Source organism: Orycteropus afer, unplaced genomic scaffold, assembly GCF_000298275.1.
Source record: "Orycteropus afer afer isolate SDZICR_OR568_19922 unplaced genomic scaffold, OryAfe1.0 scaffold00394, whole genome shotgun sequence".
In the NCBI taxonomy this organism is placed as follows: domain Eukaryota; kingdom Metazoa; phylum Chordata; class Mammalia; order Tubulidentata; family Orycteropodidae; genus Orycteropus; species Orycteropus afer.
The window spans coordinates 1,798,546-1,815,409 of record NW_006921981.1 but is presented as its reverse complement, the minus strand read 5'-3'; the positions used below and the strand labels follow the sequence as shown (position 1 = coordinate 1,815,409).

Here is a 16,864-nt window from a genome sequence, read left to right as displayed (position 1 = left end):
AATTGGTGCTTTCCACTGGGATGCAAATCTCTGGCAGAGCTGCACTGCTATATGTGACAGACTACACCTAAATTCTAAGATGGGAGATAACTTCTGATGGATGTGATTACACATGTTTGTGTCCCTTGATTTGCCAATGGCAGCTGAAGAGGGAGGGTGTTGATTCCAAACATCACTTCCTTGCATGGAGTTAGTGCACAATTTATGCTTGCACCTGGGGGCAAAATAGGTTAATAAGGCCAAGAAGGAGGGGAGGACGTGGGAGTGGGTAATAACTGGGAAGAGTTTCATAGAATCAACCTGGGGGGGGGAAAGGACGAGGGCCAAGGATTGAGGGTGTTCCCTCCTGCTTCTGCCTATGTCCCAAGTGGCAGGAGAAATTTTGAAAGCTGCTGTGAGGAGGAGCTAGTGATTGAGTTTTGGGGTGTTTTGTACCCCACCCTCCCCACTTGTAGGGAAACCTCTTTACAAGAGGTAATTGAATGGGAAGAAGAAAGACAACCTGAGAGTAGGAGGGAAGCAATTCTCAGGCTGGCCCTCCTCCTATCACTTGCCTCCTGACTCTTCTCCAAGCAAGCTCATCTGTTCCAAGGTGGCAGCAGAAGCCCCTGCACAAGCACCAGCTGTTGGGCATCTGCTTAGCTTCCCCGTGCATCTCAGGCTGCCCTATTATCCAGTCACCATCCCTGGCCATTGGTACCACTTCTGATGGCTGTGGACTCTGCTGCCCCAGGGAGCACCTTCTGTAAGCAGCTCCTTTTCTCTCTCCTGGTGAGTAACATCAAAAAGGATTAGGGAACTCGAGCGTGTTCCTACCCATGTCCTTCCTCTAGTTTAGGCTTGAAAGGAAGAGGGGTGGGGTGGATAGCAGAGAAAATAGACTGGGCAAATGAAAGTAGAGTTGAGAGAAATCCAGGGAGTCCTTGAGACTTGTGACCCTGGATGGGAGATATTTAGCATACTCATAAGGTGCCCCTGCCATAATGTTAATGGTTTTCTATTGAGGGAATTCCCTCTTTTTGCTGAGTGTTGTTATAAAGAGTAGCAAAATAACTCATTCCTCAGGCATCTCACCCAGAAGATTCTGAGGGTTCCGTTTGCTACTAGACATTAAATAGTCTCTGATTATTTAACACATGTAATTCCACTGAGCTGTGAGAAGAGGAAAAGGATTCTGGGTGAAGATGTGAATTATCCAGGACTTTCTTAATTTCACCTAGGAAGAGCCAAAAGAAGGGTGTGTTGTTGTTGTTGTTACGTGCCGTCCAGTCGGCCCCGACTCATAGCGACCCCTCCTTGGGTTTCCGAGGCAGTGTCACTACAGAAGTAGATTGCCCCATCTTCCTTCTGAGGAGTGGCTGGTGGGTTTGAACCGCCAGCCTTCTGGTTAGCAGTCAAGTGCCTTAGGCATCATGCTACCAGAGCTCCCAAAAGAAGGGTTGTTGTTGTTGTTGTTTGCCATCCAGTCGGCCCCGACTCATAGCGACCCCTCCCTGGGTTTCCGAGGCAGTATCACTACAGAAGTAGATTGCCCCATCTTCCTTCCGAGGAGTGGCTGGTGGGTTTGAACCGCCAGCCTTCTGGTTAGCAGTCAAGTGCCTTAGCCACTATGCTACCAGAGCTCCTTAAAAGAAGGGTAGAAAGCTTAATTCAAGCACATAGTTTAACTTGAGAAAAATAATTTTTAAAAAATGTGACAGTCATTAAACAAGCACAAACATTACTTGATTTCCACTTGGGCTTGTAGTAACTTTGTAACTGTGTACTAAAATGTGACTGTTTCCTTGGTTGGGGGAGGGGATGAAGGAAGTCGTACTATTTCTTCTTCCAATATCTTTGATCTGTGATTTTCCTTTTTGTTTGTTTGTTTTAGCAAAAGGTTTTAGCTTCAGATTATATATTCAGAATTTGAAGTTTTGCTGTATGGAGGATAAACACTTTCATCATATAAATAATACATAATGCAGGAATGATGATCAAGTTCTTATCTTATACCTGATTGGAGAAAAGAGAGCTCAGAGAGACCAATTAGCATTAGCTAGGTAAAATGGGTGAAAGCTCTCCAAGAATTCACTCACATTTGTTTTGCTTTTGGTCTCTGCCCTGTCCTTTATTCTTTGATTCATCCCATCCCCATCCATAATCTATCCATATAGTGGCTAAAAGATTGTCTGATCCCTGTTCCCTCCAAATCAATACTTAATGGAACCCTGGGATAGTGCTTAATGACTGGAAACTTCCACTGGCTCTGCCTGCAGAGGGAGGACCACCAAGATGGGGTTCAAGGCCAGGGGGCAAGAGATGAGTAATGAGGTGGGAGTGTGAGTGTGGATATACCCGTGAGAATAATGTCATATTGGAGCTCTGGTGGCATAATGGATCAGGCAATTGACTGCTAACTGGAAGGTCAGAAGTTCACATCTAACAGCTGCTCTGTGGAAGGAAGATGGGGTGATCTAAATCCGTAAAGATTTACAGCCTTGGAAGCCCAATGGTGGTCACTATTAGTCGGAAACGATTGAATGGCAGTGAGGTGTTTTTTTATACACATATTTATATGTGTATATAGTATTTGTCAGTGGCATACTGATTAAAGTATTCAGATGCTAAGCAAAAGTTCAGCGGTCCACCAGCTGTTTCTCAAGAGAAAGACAAAGTAGTCTATGCTTCTGTAAAGATTTACAACCTTGGAAACCCTATGGGTCAGTTCTACTCTGTCCTATAGGGTCGCCATGAGTCCATCAGAATCAACTCGGAGGCTTTTTTTTTTTTTTTCCAAACATGTATATGGTCTATATACATGTATGTATATGCATAATGCATATATATATATACAATGTTATACATATAAACATACACACTTCATATGTATGTATAATTCTTCTAATTACAAAATACCCTTTCCACTTTATATATTTAAACCATTGCTAATAGGATGCTTTTTGTTTAAGTTCTTTAGATATAATTTAGTGTATCCCTTGCCATTAGGAATGCATATATAAAAAAGTAAAATGAACCAAAATGTCTTCTATTTTTTAAAAAATGCTTATTTAAATTAAAACTGAATACAAATGTGACCTTTAAATTCAAATTTTTGTTGTTATCTGCCTAACCCTTTTTGTAAAATGACAAACTGTTTAGATCGATTCCTTCAGTACATCATCAATAGACTGAACTGAACTGGGCTGAGATGGAAAAGAAGAGCAAACCCTTAATATGGATGTTAATCTCTTCTTTTTCTTCCTCCCAAATGGTTCCATAACTGGAGATTTGTCCTTGTAGAAAAGTTGATGAGAAAATTGACCTCTTCATGGAAAATCTAGCTCAGCTCTACTTTATATTTAAATGATCAGAGCATAGTTATTTTGACAAAGAGAAAGCAAATAAATAGAAAATGCCAAGAAAAAGATGGAAAACGTTTTGCACTTATAGACACTTAAACTGACAGATTTTATTTTTCAGACAGAATCTCTTCTCCTTTATTGAACTTTTCAGCAACAGTTGGGTCCTAGAGTAGGCAAGTATATAGAGACCAAAGTTTACTAGTGATTACTAGGGATAGGGGGCAGGGAACTCATTGCTTAGGGAGCACCGAGCTACTGTCAATGGTGAAAAGATTTGAAAATGAGTAATGGTGATGGTTGAACAACTTGATAAACATGATTTCAATGAATTAATTATACATGTACAGAATGTTGAAATGTCAAATGCTTTGTTATATACATAGCTGCACAATAAAAAGGCAAGCAGGAGTAAAAAGAAAAAACTATTGAAATGTAGAGGAAATAATATTTTATGTGTGTGTGTGTGTGTATATATATATATATATATATATATATCTATGTTTTGGATTTTTTTTTTTTTTTAAGACTAATTTGAAATCTTTTGATTTAGGAGCTTACCCAAGCCAGTGTGAAGAGTGTTATTTTTTATGAGGTTAAAAGGAATCCTCAGATATTTTCTTAACCACATCAATTATATCCTCAAATAGTTTAGGGTTGTGAAAGTGATGATTTGATAATTAGTACAAATATATGATTATTGTATTCCAGAATCAAGTGCTTTTCTTCATGCTAAATATCAGAATGGCATTTGGGGATAGATTTTAAAATAATATCTGTTCTTAGAGATAATAACCTTTATATAAAGTCAATAGCTTGTGGCACACTTTCTTGAAATGATACAATATAATTTAGATACTAAGAATTATTGCTCACTTGAATTTTTTCATTGATACTAAATAATAATGATACCCTTAAAGCCACTTTCATTGCTGTTTCTTTTTAAAATGAATATGAAAAAATTGAAGGACTAAAATGTCATTTGTTTCAGAAATTGATATATTTTTATCAATAAGACAAAACAGTAATGTGAAAATATGACCAAATGTAACTCCTGATTTTTTCTTTCTTTGAGGTTCTTATATTATTTTGTGATGCTTGTAAGAAAATTTCTCTTCAAGTTCCTTCTCATCTTAAGGCTGAAACACTTGTAGGGAAAGGTAAGAAACTGTATTAAGAATATTATAGTTGTAATTTCCTATGCTTAGCTTAAGGCTATTTTTGTAGAGTTTAGGATAAAACCCACCTAGTAGCTTCCTGGACATATAATGAAAGACGGTCTACTTGTTTTGGGGAAGAAACAATTAAAGACCAAAGTTCAAAGTTAGTCGTATACTTCTCTTGCCAAAAAAAATTAGCAAATACCAGAGGGCTAAGTTACCTCAGCTTAGTTCAAACAAAACAAGGAACCAACAACAAAGGTATATTTTAATCCATATCCACTAACTGCTTCTGAATTTCCAAAGTGCAATTTCTTTATTTGGTTAAACATAAAACAGATGTCTCAACATTTTAATTGTTTTATTTATTTAAAATTCTCCAGGAGAAAAATTATATTTGAGGTTGATTATAATGACAAGTACCTGCCAACAATTTATATGTGATCCATTTCCTAGAATAACTTGGCATATTCAAATAAAATTTTGATAGGTCTGGCTATCACAGCCCCCCTTGACTTACAGGGTGCTTGTTCTTCTGAGTCTGAAGGTAACATTCCTTTCACTAAGGTGTACCACTGGTTTTCAGTTTACAGTTAGAAATATAGAAGTAGAAATATATAGTATAGAAATACACCTTTCCAAGATAGAAATGCTTGGCTGAGTGCTTTGCGATGTTACATCAATCTCTTATATCTTTTAAAAACATTTAAAAAATATCTAATAAATACTATAAAGATGTAGTAAATGCTGTAAATATGTTATATATGAATCTGAGAAGGAATTCTTTTCATAACAGCCACAATGTATATTAAGCATTGAGGTAATTAAACCTCATTAAAGGCATGATAGAATGATCACCTGCAATATTCCTGAGAAACATTACTAAAGAAGAGAGCAGTTTCCTTATTTGTTACTAGATAGTTATAACTATCAAAAGGATATTGCAAGTAAGTTCAAGATCTACTGACTACAAATGATATTAAAAAAGGAAATTTGCATATAGATATCAAATGATATTAAAAAAGGAAATTTGCATATAGATATATATGCACAAACTGTAAATAACATTTAAAGTAGAAACAGAATAATTGCAATGACACTAGAAAATATTTTATATATAGTCATAAATTAATTTATAACAAAAGCAATGAAAATACGACTCCATTAATTATTTTTCATGGCCGCTGCATTTTGCAACAGCTGTTCCTCAGCAGACTCCAGGCACAACCACTGTTTTCTGTTTCTCGTGCATTAACTCCCAGTTGTCATTCCTGCAAAACCTGTTCTATTCCTGTTTCATCTTACAAATTACTGTGAAATTTCTTCCCTGCAGTGAATCTGGAGGAGTGTCTTCAGTCTGCCAGCCACATTCTGTCCAGTGACCCTGACTTCAGAATTCTAGAAGATGGCTCCATTTACACAACAGATGACCTCATTTTGTCTTCTAAAAGGAAGAGCTTTTTCGTTTTACTCTCAGACACTCAGAGACAGGAACAGATAGAGATAGAACTTGTACTAGCAGCAAGGGAAAATAAGGTATAATGGGCAAAGGCGTAAGTACCTTAGCATATTAATCTGTTTAGGAAGTCCTTCATTTCACAGTTCCTTCCAGGTTACAATCAATGGTGTTGAATGCTCACTTAATTGTCTATTCCACTTATAATTACACACACACACTCTCACACACAAGATTATTTTAAGGAGTGGCAGCACAGTTTATAAAATTATATAAAAGTAAACAACTCTGTATCCAAGGAGCAAAGACTATCAAAGGTTTCAGATAATGTTTTGAGGTGTGGCAATGAGAACAACCAACTTGAAGAACAAGGTGGAAGGTCTAAAGCTCAGTGAAAATTGATTCAGACTGGGCATGTGGCAATCCACCCTGAATGGCTCTCTCCCAATTTCTATGGGTTGGGTCTAGCTCTGAGGAGAAGATATTGTCTCAGGCTTACTTGTATGTTAATTGAAACTTCTATGGGTTTCCTGCTTTAGGATTGGAAGTGTGGCCAGTCCACATCTAGTGAAGAGTGTAGATTGGTCCAGAGAATGAGGGGAGAAGGTTACTGAAATTCACATAAATCTCACTTTATGCACAGTCAGCACAGTGATTTCAATCTTATAAAATCTTTTATTAATAGGCAATTGAAGTTATAAGATTTCCTGGCAAAATTACTTTTAATTACAAGAAAACTTCTTCACTGAATTTAGAATATGACTAAGGCTTACAAAACATCATTTTATATCCAAATTGTTCAAAAATGTCCACATTACTTAATATAAAATAAACTTGAACAAATGCTGACCTGTGTCTTTATATAAAGGTATGCTTGTAAGTTTAGCTAATGTTCTCAGAAATTTTGACCATATCACTCCTCAAACCAAAAAAATAAACTCACTGCCATTGAATTGACTCCAACTCATAGCAACACCTATTTGGTTTTCAAGGTGGTAAATCTTTACAGAAGTAGATTTTCCCATCTTCCTTCACTGGAGTGGCTGATAGGTTTGAACCACCAACCTTCCAGTTAGTGGTCAAATGCCTTAGGCATTGCACCACCAGAATTCCTTCTACTACTCCTAAAACTCCAAACTCACTGCCATCAAGTAGATTCCAAGTCATAGTGACCCCCTTGGGCTTCTGAGGTGGTTAATCTTTATGGAAATATATTGCCCAGTCTTCCTTCCACAGAGTAGCTGGTGGGTTTGAACTGTTAACCTTCTGGTTAGCAGTCAGATACTCTAGGCACTACACCACCAGAGCTCCTAGTGGAGTAAAATTAATTCTTAAATATTTGTTAATGGATTATCTATTTTCAGGGAGTCTAAAGTTTCTCAAGATGGCATTTTTTTTTTTTTTAACCAATGGTCAATAAAGTTCTGGTTGAATAGATGGTTAAATCAAAAAATAGAGAGAACTAGGAATAGAATGTAGTCTGAGGTGTTGTATGCATATGTGTATGTGTGTGTTTACTTACTTATTACTAAACTATAGAAATCATTTGAGGATTATCCATAACATTGTTATGTTTACCTTTATTTGTTTTCTCCATGTCAATGAATAAGTGAAAGCCATAATTTTCAGAATGGTAAACAATGCTGTATTTCTTCATTCTGCATCAAATACAGGCTCATAAGAAGAGACGTGCCAAAGACACAAGCCTTACACGCAACAAGAGACGATGGGCTCCTATTCCATGTTCACTAATGGAAAACTCATTAGGTCCATTTCCACAACACATCCAACAGGTAAATATCAATTCATTTTATTTTTTATGTGATAGACTTTTTTTTGTTATTGAAACTTTTCCTTTTAAATGCCCAGGATATGAAATCAGGGCTTTAGCCTATTGGTACTAATAAGGAGTACCTTACTCACCTAACTGGAGTCACATAGGAGTGAGGCAGTATATTTTATCACTTTCTTTCATAAATCAAATTTAGACATTTAGAAATAGGTTTTATGCTTTGAGTTTCCGATGCCATTACTTCTGCCTATAAATTCTTCCACTCTGACAGACTTTTAGGTATAGAAGCCATCTAAAGATTTTGCATAATTCACCTCTTTATTAGGTTAGCATTTATTCTCCCAAAAGATGATGTGTATTTCTATTTAAATAATATTTCTATTTATTTAAAGCAGTGTGACTGCAACATAGCTGAAATATAAATGTAGGCTGACTTTGAAATTATGCATTCTTGAAAAATTGATTATGGGAGGGCAATTGCATTATTTCACAATTTTCAATTCCAAATAGTTCACAAGCACTGAAAGAACGCCAATAAGTAAGTAAACATTTTAAAGATACATTCAAATCCACAAATTTTCTACAAATGCATAGACAATTCAAAAAAAGAATTAGTGATCAAATCAATGACAGAGTCTGTGACTTTGCACATTGTAGAACATCATGACAGATGATGGATAGATAAGCAGAAAAGAAAAAATAAGTAAGAAAGAGAAAAATGATTCTTAAACAAAAAACAATCATAAGAATTCAGTTTAAAATATTTGTCATGATCATTGAGAAAGAAGGGCTGCCTATGTACAGGGAGACAGCTCAGGGGGCAGGAGTCCATGGAGGGATGGACAGTGGGAAGAGGTAACTATGGGGAGGAAGTGAGAGGGGAGCTATTGCATTGTGGTAAACTGGTCAATGTCATGAGACAAAGTATATGTGAACTGCTGTATGGAAAGTGAATTTGCTTTGTTAATCTTCACCCAAATCACAATTTAAAAAATAAATATATAAATAAATAAACATTTGTCATGGCATATTTACTATAATACTAAATTGTCACTTATTGTTCTAGATCCAGTCTGACACTGCACAGAATTATACCATCTTTTACTCCATAAGTGGACCAGGAGTGGACAAAGAGCCCTTCAATTTGTTCTACATAGACAGAGATACTGGGGATATGTTTTGTACACGAAGCATAGATCGTGAGCAATATCAACAGTTTTCGGTAAATTCATTGAATTTTTTCTTCAGAATTATGTTGTTATTAGTAGTTTAATTTTTTTCAGTGTCCTTGTTTGCATAAAAAGATAATCAAATATTTGATTTATTATCTTAAACATTACCAGCTCGTAACATAAACTTCAAATTTATATTGGTTTCATTGCTGAAGAATGATAGTGGACACTATAGGGGAAGAAAAGAGGGAAAATATTAATGAAAATTTTAAAGGATTTTAAATAATAACAGAATTTTAAATAACTGATTCTGAGCTACAAAATCCTGGGAAAACAACAGAGAATTTTGTTGAGTCCAAAATTCCCTACAATAAGATAGTTGATCATTTTCAGCCATGGCTCTGCATTATAAATCACCTAAGAACTTCTTGAAAATATTGATGCTTGGCCCCATGGCAAAAAAATCTGATTTAATTGTTCTAAGATGGAGCGCAGCACTCAGTTTTTCTTTTAAGTCTTCCGAGGTGATTTTAAGTCAAGTAGAAATAACACTGTTTTAGCTCCTTCCCCAGCTATCATGGAAGTTGCTGGAAGTGGGTGGTTAAGTGCTTCAGGCAGAGAGCACATTAATGTAAGATGCAATGATTTTTTAAAAAATCACCAACAAGAAAAAAAAAAACCTGATTGGAGTGTAGTTTGAAGCTAAAGAGGAGTATGAACTACAAGGTTAGAGAAGTAAGTAAAGACCAATGTGCACAAGATCTTATGAACTATAGCAAACAGAATGGGCACTAACCTAAGAATGCCCACCAAAGTACTCCATATGGTGATGAAACTTATGAAACAACATACATGTTCAACTTTAGTTTTATAATCAAATACAGTGGAGGGACTACAGTGACATATTTTCATTGTAATTTTATGTCCCTTCCAAAATTCTCTATAATAAACATTCATTACTCATAAGAACACCAAACTGTTACCTTAAAAGAAAATTAGCTTGCATGGGCTTTTACAGGAGAGACACACTAACCACCATTGTAATCATTTTCATCTTTTAATCAAGAAGCAAAATAGTGATAGAGTATATAGCTGTCTGCGGCTTTCACTGCTACTTCACCAGAAGAAAAGATCTAACACTAGCAGTCACTATTGTGATTGCTCTGTAGGTTGCCTATATTGTGTGTTGGGTGTACACTTCATTTCCCACCTTGCTGAGAGATCATTTGATAAGATCCTGTTTATGAATCTTTGAGGTTGTCAGCTACTTCTCACTGGTCATCCTGCTGCCATATTTGCTTCATATGGCAAAGGGAAAGAGAAGAGTTAAAAATTAAAAATAAGTTACTCCCTTTTCTCTCATTCTTTTAAATGATAAATGAATAAATTTTAAAAAATCTATGCTCAAATTAGGATTTTGAATCATTTTTCCTTCATCAAAAACAAAAACAAAAAACAAAAAACAAATCACTGCCATCAAGTCAGATCTGTCTCATAGTGACCCACCCCTCCTTGGGTTTCCGAGCAGTATCTCTATGGAAGTAGACTGCCCAATCTTCCTTCCGAGGAGTGACTGGTGGGTTTGAACTGCCAGCCTTCTGGTTAGCAATTCAAATGCTTTAGGAATTATGCCACCAGAGCTCCCATATATTTCTCTAGTCCCCATAAACATGGTTAAGTTTACATTGGCATTAAGAAATTCTACTTGCAAATTAGTAAAATTCATAAAAGTAAAACAACTAGATCTAAGTATGATGCAAATTACAAAATCACTCAAAGCAGTATGAAGTAGAAGTTTCATTGTCAAAGTAGAGGTGGAAATTAAAATAATGTCTTTGCTTTTCTATCAAATTAGTAGATCCTTAGTTTCTTCCTCTTTTTCTTTTAGTCTTGGACAACCTCCAAAAGGCTGTTTTCTTCTCTCTCTTATAGGCTGCTAAGCACTATCTTACCTATCTTAGGGATGTAGTAGTCATTGAATGCCATGGTGTTGGTGAAGTCACTATCTGTGCTATAAAACTCTTTAAAAATATTCTGATAGTAGATCAAACAATGTACAGACTCTAGAATTTTGTCCTAAAAACAAGGTTTTTGCTGGGATTTCCCCAAATTATTTTTTTCCATCTAGCATATATAAATGTTAAATATTAATAGTAGATCATTGTTATTGGACATAATTTTATCTCATAGATGAGTGAGAATAAAAGCTAGAGATCTAATTTAGTGCATATTCTATGTGCTTCTCTTATTTCCCTTGCTCCATGTTAAGTTGTCTTAGCTTATGAAGATTATCCTGAGTGAGTCACAACATTATTACAGTCTGGGGAGTTTGCATTAAACTATAAAATTATTTACTTTTTCAGAGATTTTCATAACTCTCTTTTTTTCCAAAATTTTCAATAACAGTTGTACAAGATTCCAATAATTCCAAGTTATTCTATGAAAGGGGGCAGTTTCAATTACCCTTTTTGAGTATTTGGTGAAAATTTGTTCCTTTTAGAAGCTGATACAGAAAAATGAATTAGATGGTTCTTTCTTACCTACCCATCCAGATCTTTATTCTCTTTTAGCATATAGTTTCTTTTCCTGACATCAAGTCTATCTATTGTTTTCATAGATGCCCTGCTCATTCCCACGCTGTACCTGCTCAGTCCTGGTGCCAGTGACATCCCCCATCTTCTTGCCCAGTCTACACCAAACACACTTCTCAAAATAAGACCAAACAAATTATAATTCATATTTGGCAACTGCTTGGATCTTCCCCAAGTGCCTGGTGTAGTGCTATCACAATTATTCTTGTTTATTAATTGCTATAGAGTTTAAGGAGACTTGGCAGCACAGAGGTTAAGCACTTGGCTGCTAACTGAAAGGTTGTCTGTTTGAATTCACCAGCTGCTGTGCAGTGGAAAGATGTGGCAGTCTGCTTCAGTAAAGATTCACAGCCTTCAAAACCCTGCAGGGCAGTTCTACTCTGTCCTACAGGGTTGCAATGAGTTGACATTGACTCAATAGAAATAAGTTTCGTTTTGGTAGGTAGATATTATTAAACAAATTTGAATGAATACTCACTCAGTGACAAGCACTATACATGTTTAGTTCTATCTATTAGCTAATACATCAGCTAATTGGTCAAACAAAATCTATTAAGTCATTCTAACATGGAACAGGATAATGTACTAGGTGAGTGATTTTATTGAGCTGTATCAGATTTCATATAAAGGGTTACAGAACAATTGTGAGAAAAGATATTAATTGCATGTGAGGTGTGTCTCTATGGATATACTGGGATTGGAGCTAAACTTTGAATAACAAGTACAATTTTGACAGACATCCATGAGAAGTGAAAGGATTCCAAGTAGGAGGAGCAACCTAAAAAAAAATGGTGTGTGAAATATATGTAATATATAAGCAATCGTTATGCCTATGTAACTGCTGAATAGGATGTGTGTGTTAGAGGTCAGAGAAGAGCTTAGTGGGAGAAAGAAGAAGGGCAATGCCATAGACATGAGTGCTAGAACAAGAAGATAGGATTTTCTTCACATAAGATAGGATTTTATATTCACATAAAAGCATTAGATGGGTCATTGAAGGTTTTATTAAGGAAGAGTGACTTAATAAGGTCTTCATTTTAGGAAGATAATGGGAAGTGGTATTTGTATGGGAGAAGGATCAGTCCTAAATGCAAGGAGATGAGACAGAAGGCTGTCTCAGTAGTTTCAGTGGAAAGACGGAAGAAGCAGTGGGGAAGGAGTGGAAGGCAGAAGTTAGAATTATTCCAGCACTAAACTGGATTTGTTATCTGATAAAATGTGGGAAGTGAAAAACATAAAACATGGCTTAGGCACTATAGGGAGACAGTTTAATGCAAATGTGATAAATTAGAAGAATGCATTACCAACGGTTCAATAGAATCTTTATGGAAATTTGAGAGCGAAGTGAAAATTTCTTTTCCTCCAGGTTAGCATGTGGACAGAATGTTGCCTTCTAACACAATGGTGAGCATTGTGTGTTACTTTGGTAAATGATGAGGAATCACTGAGGATTTAGGTTAGACAGTATCAGGATTGTTGTGCTTTATGAAGATGAAGAATTGAGTTATTAGAGGTCACTTTCAGTAGGTGCAGTTTGCCCTGCCAGTGAAGAAAATCTGTTTAATTGAACAATTATTTCGTGAGCACTTACTATACACAAATCACATAAGAAGAGCCCAAAAATAATTTGATGGGTTTTTAAAGGGGAAAGACTAAATCTTGGCATTTGGAGCCAACATACAACATTTTTAAAGGGAAGAATTTGACATGCAATTTGGAATATATATATGCTTTTTTATTAACTTTTTTATTAATAGCATACATGTTTATCACAGAAAAAAATGAGAACACTCAGGTAAGTAGAGCAAAAAAATTCCACAATTCAATTGCTCAGAGATAGTTACAGTATAGGAGCTCTGGTGGTGTAGTGCCTAAGGCACTTGACTGCTAACCAGAGGCTGGCGGTTCAATCCCACCAGCCACTCCTCGGAAGGAAGATTGAGCAATCTACTTCTGTAGTGATACTGCCTCAGAAACCCAAGGAGGAGTCACTGTGAGTCGGATCTGACTTGACAGCAGTGAATTTGAGTGAGTCACAATATATATGGATATGTATAAAATTGTAAAAAAGTAGAATAATATTTTTATGCACTTTTAATAAATACTTGTTACTAGTATAACTGGGAAACTCCATGTGCAATCTAACAAATAAAGCTTCATGCAATTAATGCAGGGAAGAGAATAGCTTCATTCAGCAGTAGTGCAGGGTACACGGTGGAAGAATAATGAGAAGTAATTCTGAAAGAAGATGGAAGGCATATGATGTGCCAGTGTGTTATCTTTCACCTGTGCAATTTCTTAGTTTCCTATACCTCTACGGAAGCTTTTTATAATGTCGCATCTTTCCTCAACTGTGCATGATTTGTCATTTAAGAACAAGTTCATGGAGCTATTTCTACCTTTCAGCTATATGGCTATGCAACAACCTCTGATGGTTATGCACCAGAGTATCCACTCCCCATCTCAATTGTAATCGAAGATGACAATGATAATGCCCCATATTTTGAAAACAAGTTGACTACCTTCAGTGTGCCTGAAAATTGTAGACCTGGTAAGTTCACGTTTTAGAGTATGACAAGATTATATTTGGGAGCTCTGGTAGCATAGTGCCTAAGGCACTTGACTGCTAACCAGAAGGCTGGCAGTTAAACCCACCAGCCACTCCTCTGAAGGAAGATGGGGCAATCTACTTCCGTAGTGATACTGCCTCGGAAACTCAAGGAGGGGTTGCTGTGAGTCGGGTCTGACTCGATGGCACATAATGACAACAACAACAACAAGATTATTTGAAACTTGAGTGTTATAATTTTTAAGTTTTTGATTTTATCATTACCTTTCATGCATTTTGTTATTTCTGGTATTTTCCCCTTTAGAAATTGATGTTAAAAGATGTCAGTATTAAAGTGCTCTGAGCAAATTTTCTTAAACTTAGGCATATTTATACCACAAAAATTCATATAGTTTTATCATTTATAATTATAAATGACTTTATAATCTAACAATATTTATTTGACTCATTTCCTTTTATAGTGAGTTTGTTGTTGAAGTTGGTGCTTGTTTTGCATGTGCATACTTAGAAATGCTGTAGTGTGGGACCATTGCTCAGTGGTTCCATTACGCAAGGCAGTTGTTTAGGATAAAAAAGACTAGCTAGAATTTCATAGACTATGACAAGGGGAGTTATGAATGAACCAAGAACTATTTTATCTTTCACAGAAATAAGAGGTGGTATTGTCTTGTTTTTTTTCTTCATGTATTTGTTTTTCAAATGATCATTACCTAAGAATGTGTGAAAGGAGCTCTGGTGGTGTAGTGGTTAAGGCATTTGGCTGCTAACCAGAAGGTCAGTGGTTTGAATCCAGCAGCTACTCTGTGGAAGAAAGATGAGGCAGTCTGCTTCCATAAAGATTTACAGCCTTAGAAACCCAATGAGGGTTGCTATGATTTGGAATCAACTTGATGGTAGTGATTTCAGTTTTTAGAAGGGCATGTGAGAAGTCAGGTTTAGGAAAAAAATCTTTCCATATAAAGGAGGAAAATACTCCAAAGGAGACTCAAAATCAATAAATGAAAGTTTATTATATGACGCCAAACAATATATTTACTTAATGTTGTTGTCCCCTCCTTGGGTTTCTGAGGCAGTATCACTATGGAAGTAGATTGCCCAACATTCCTTCCAAGGAGTGGCTGGTGGGTTTGAACCACCAGCCTTTTGGTTAGCAGTCAAATGCATTAGGAACTACACTACCAGAGCTCCCTTTTATTTAATAGACATTTGAAATTAAAGGGATTGATTGACTAGGCTATATATGTCTAGTGCCAATTTTTACTGAAGTGTTACATCAATGTTGCTTCTCTGAATTCCCTTTATTAAATGACTGATGGATGTTAACTTTCATTTTAGCCTAAGTCTATACCCACTGTATCATAATGGAGCAATTTTAGGGAAACATTAGATTTTTCTTCATTTAAATTCCCCATTAGTGTTTTTAACACAATTATGAAGAACATTTTTAAATGCTTGGCTTTTAAGGATATACTACATATCACTTTAAGCAGTCCCTGAGTAGTGCAAGTGGTCAAGGGCTGGACTACTAACTGAAAGGTTGGTGGTTCATATCTACCTAGAAGAACTTTGGAAATTAAATCTGGCAATATGCTTCCAAAAGGTCACAGACTCGGAAACGCTATATATATATACTCTGTGCACATGTGGTTACTGTGAGTTGGAATTCACTCCAATTAAGCCTCGTCATGTTTATTTTGTTATATGCACCTATGTTGTTGTTGTTATGTGCCGTCAAGTTGGACCCAACTCATAGTGACCCCACCTTGGGTTTCCAAGGCAGTATCATTACGGAAGTAGATTGTCCCATCTTCCTTCCGAGGAGTGGCTGGTGGGTTTAGACAACAACTAATACAAAGTCATTAAGTAGTTAGAGTCATATACAAAGAATCTGGAATGTGTGGCAGATGGATGATGTTTCAATTGACTTTATTTTTGCCATGTGCATATGTGTCACACAGCAGCAAATAATTTGAATCTTAATAAGGCATATTTAATATATTTTCAAGGACCAGAATTATATCATAGCCTAGACATGCTTATCTGATTTATAACAACATATAAATTGTTTACTTAGCATATCTTCCAAACAAATTGAAAAGAAATTTAAAACTGGTTTGATAATACATTCAGCCAAGATTGTGGTCTAACCATACCAAGGGTCATAACAACACTCTCTAGTTAATGTAAAGAAAAAATTGGCAAGAAATACCATTAATTCTTATGCCCTCTTCCATTCTCTTGCCATGCACATACATATGTATAATATTGCTCTCCCCACAAGAAGAGTTTAGCCAAAGCAACATTTCTAGTACTTTGATATCTGGATTATGAAGATTGTATAAGTGATACCCAGACTGGTGCATAGCAATGTTTGTGAAATAACAGTATCTATTACTTGCATGTATAAATAACACATTTATTAAAAATAAAAGCATAAAATCTTTGCTGTCATATGTAAATCTTTTCTATTCCTTTAATTAGCATGGTTAAGTTGAGTTATAGAAGAGACAAAGTTGTACAAAGAAGGACCCATCCAAAAATAGCCCATGAACTGGGATAGGAAGTAAACGGAAAAATTTGGGAACTAAGGTGAAAAAACAACAAAAACAAACCCTTCTCATACATATAAAGTACAATCAATCACCTAATTTAATTTCAAGTTAGGAGCAGGGAATAAAATGATGGAGGGACTAGGAGAAGTTGAGAGAGCATTTATATACTCATAAAGTTATTGCTGGGAGCTCTGGTAGCATAGTGGCTAAAGCACTTGACTGCTAACCAGA

General features: G+C 36.0%; 1 protein-coding gene across 1 annotated transcript in view; it reads left to right on the top strand.

Annotated features, from left to right (window-relative positions):
• Positions 1–708: 708 nt before the first annotated feature.
• DSC1 (desmocollin 1) overlaps positions 709–16,864 on the top strand; it is a 33,330-nt gene continuing 17,174 nt past the window's right edge. Inside the window, exons 1-6 of the mRNA XM_007953445.1 lie at positions 709–771; positions 4,417–4,501; positions 5,835–6,037; positions 7,631–7,750; positions 8,816–8,971; positions 13,919–14,063. Coding sequence (XP_007951636.1) covers positions 709–771; positions 4,417–4,501; positions 5,835–6,037; positions 7,631–7,750; positions 8,816–8,971; positions 13,919–14,063 — 772 coding nt within the window. The remainder of the gene's footprint in view (positions 772–4,416; positions 4,502–5,834; positions 6,038–7,630; positions 7,751–8,815; positions 8,972–13,918; positions 14,064–16,864) is intronic.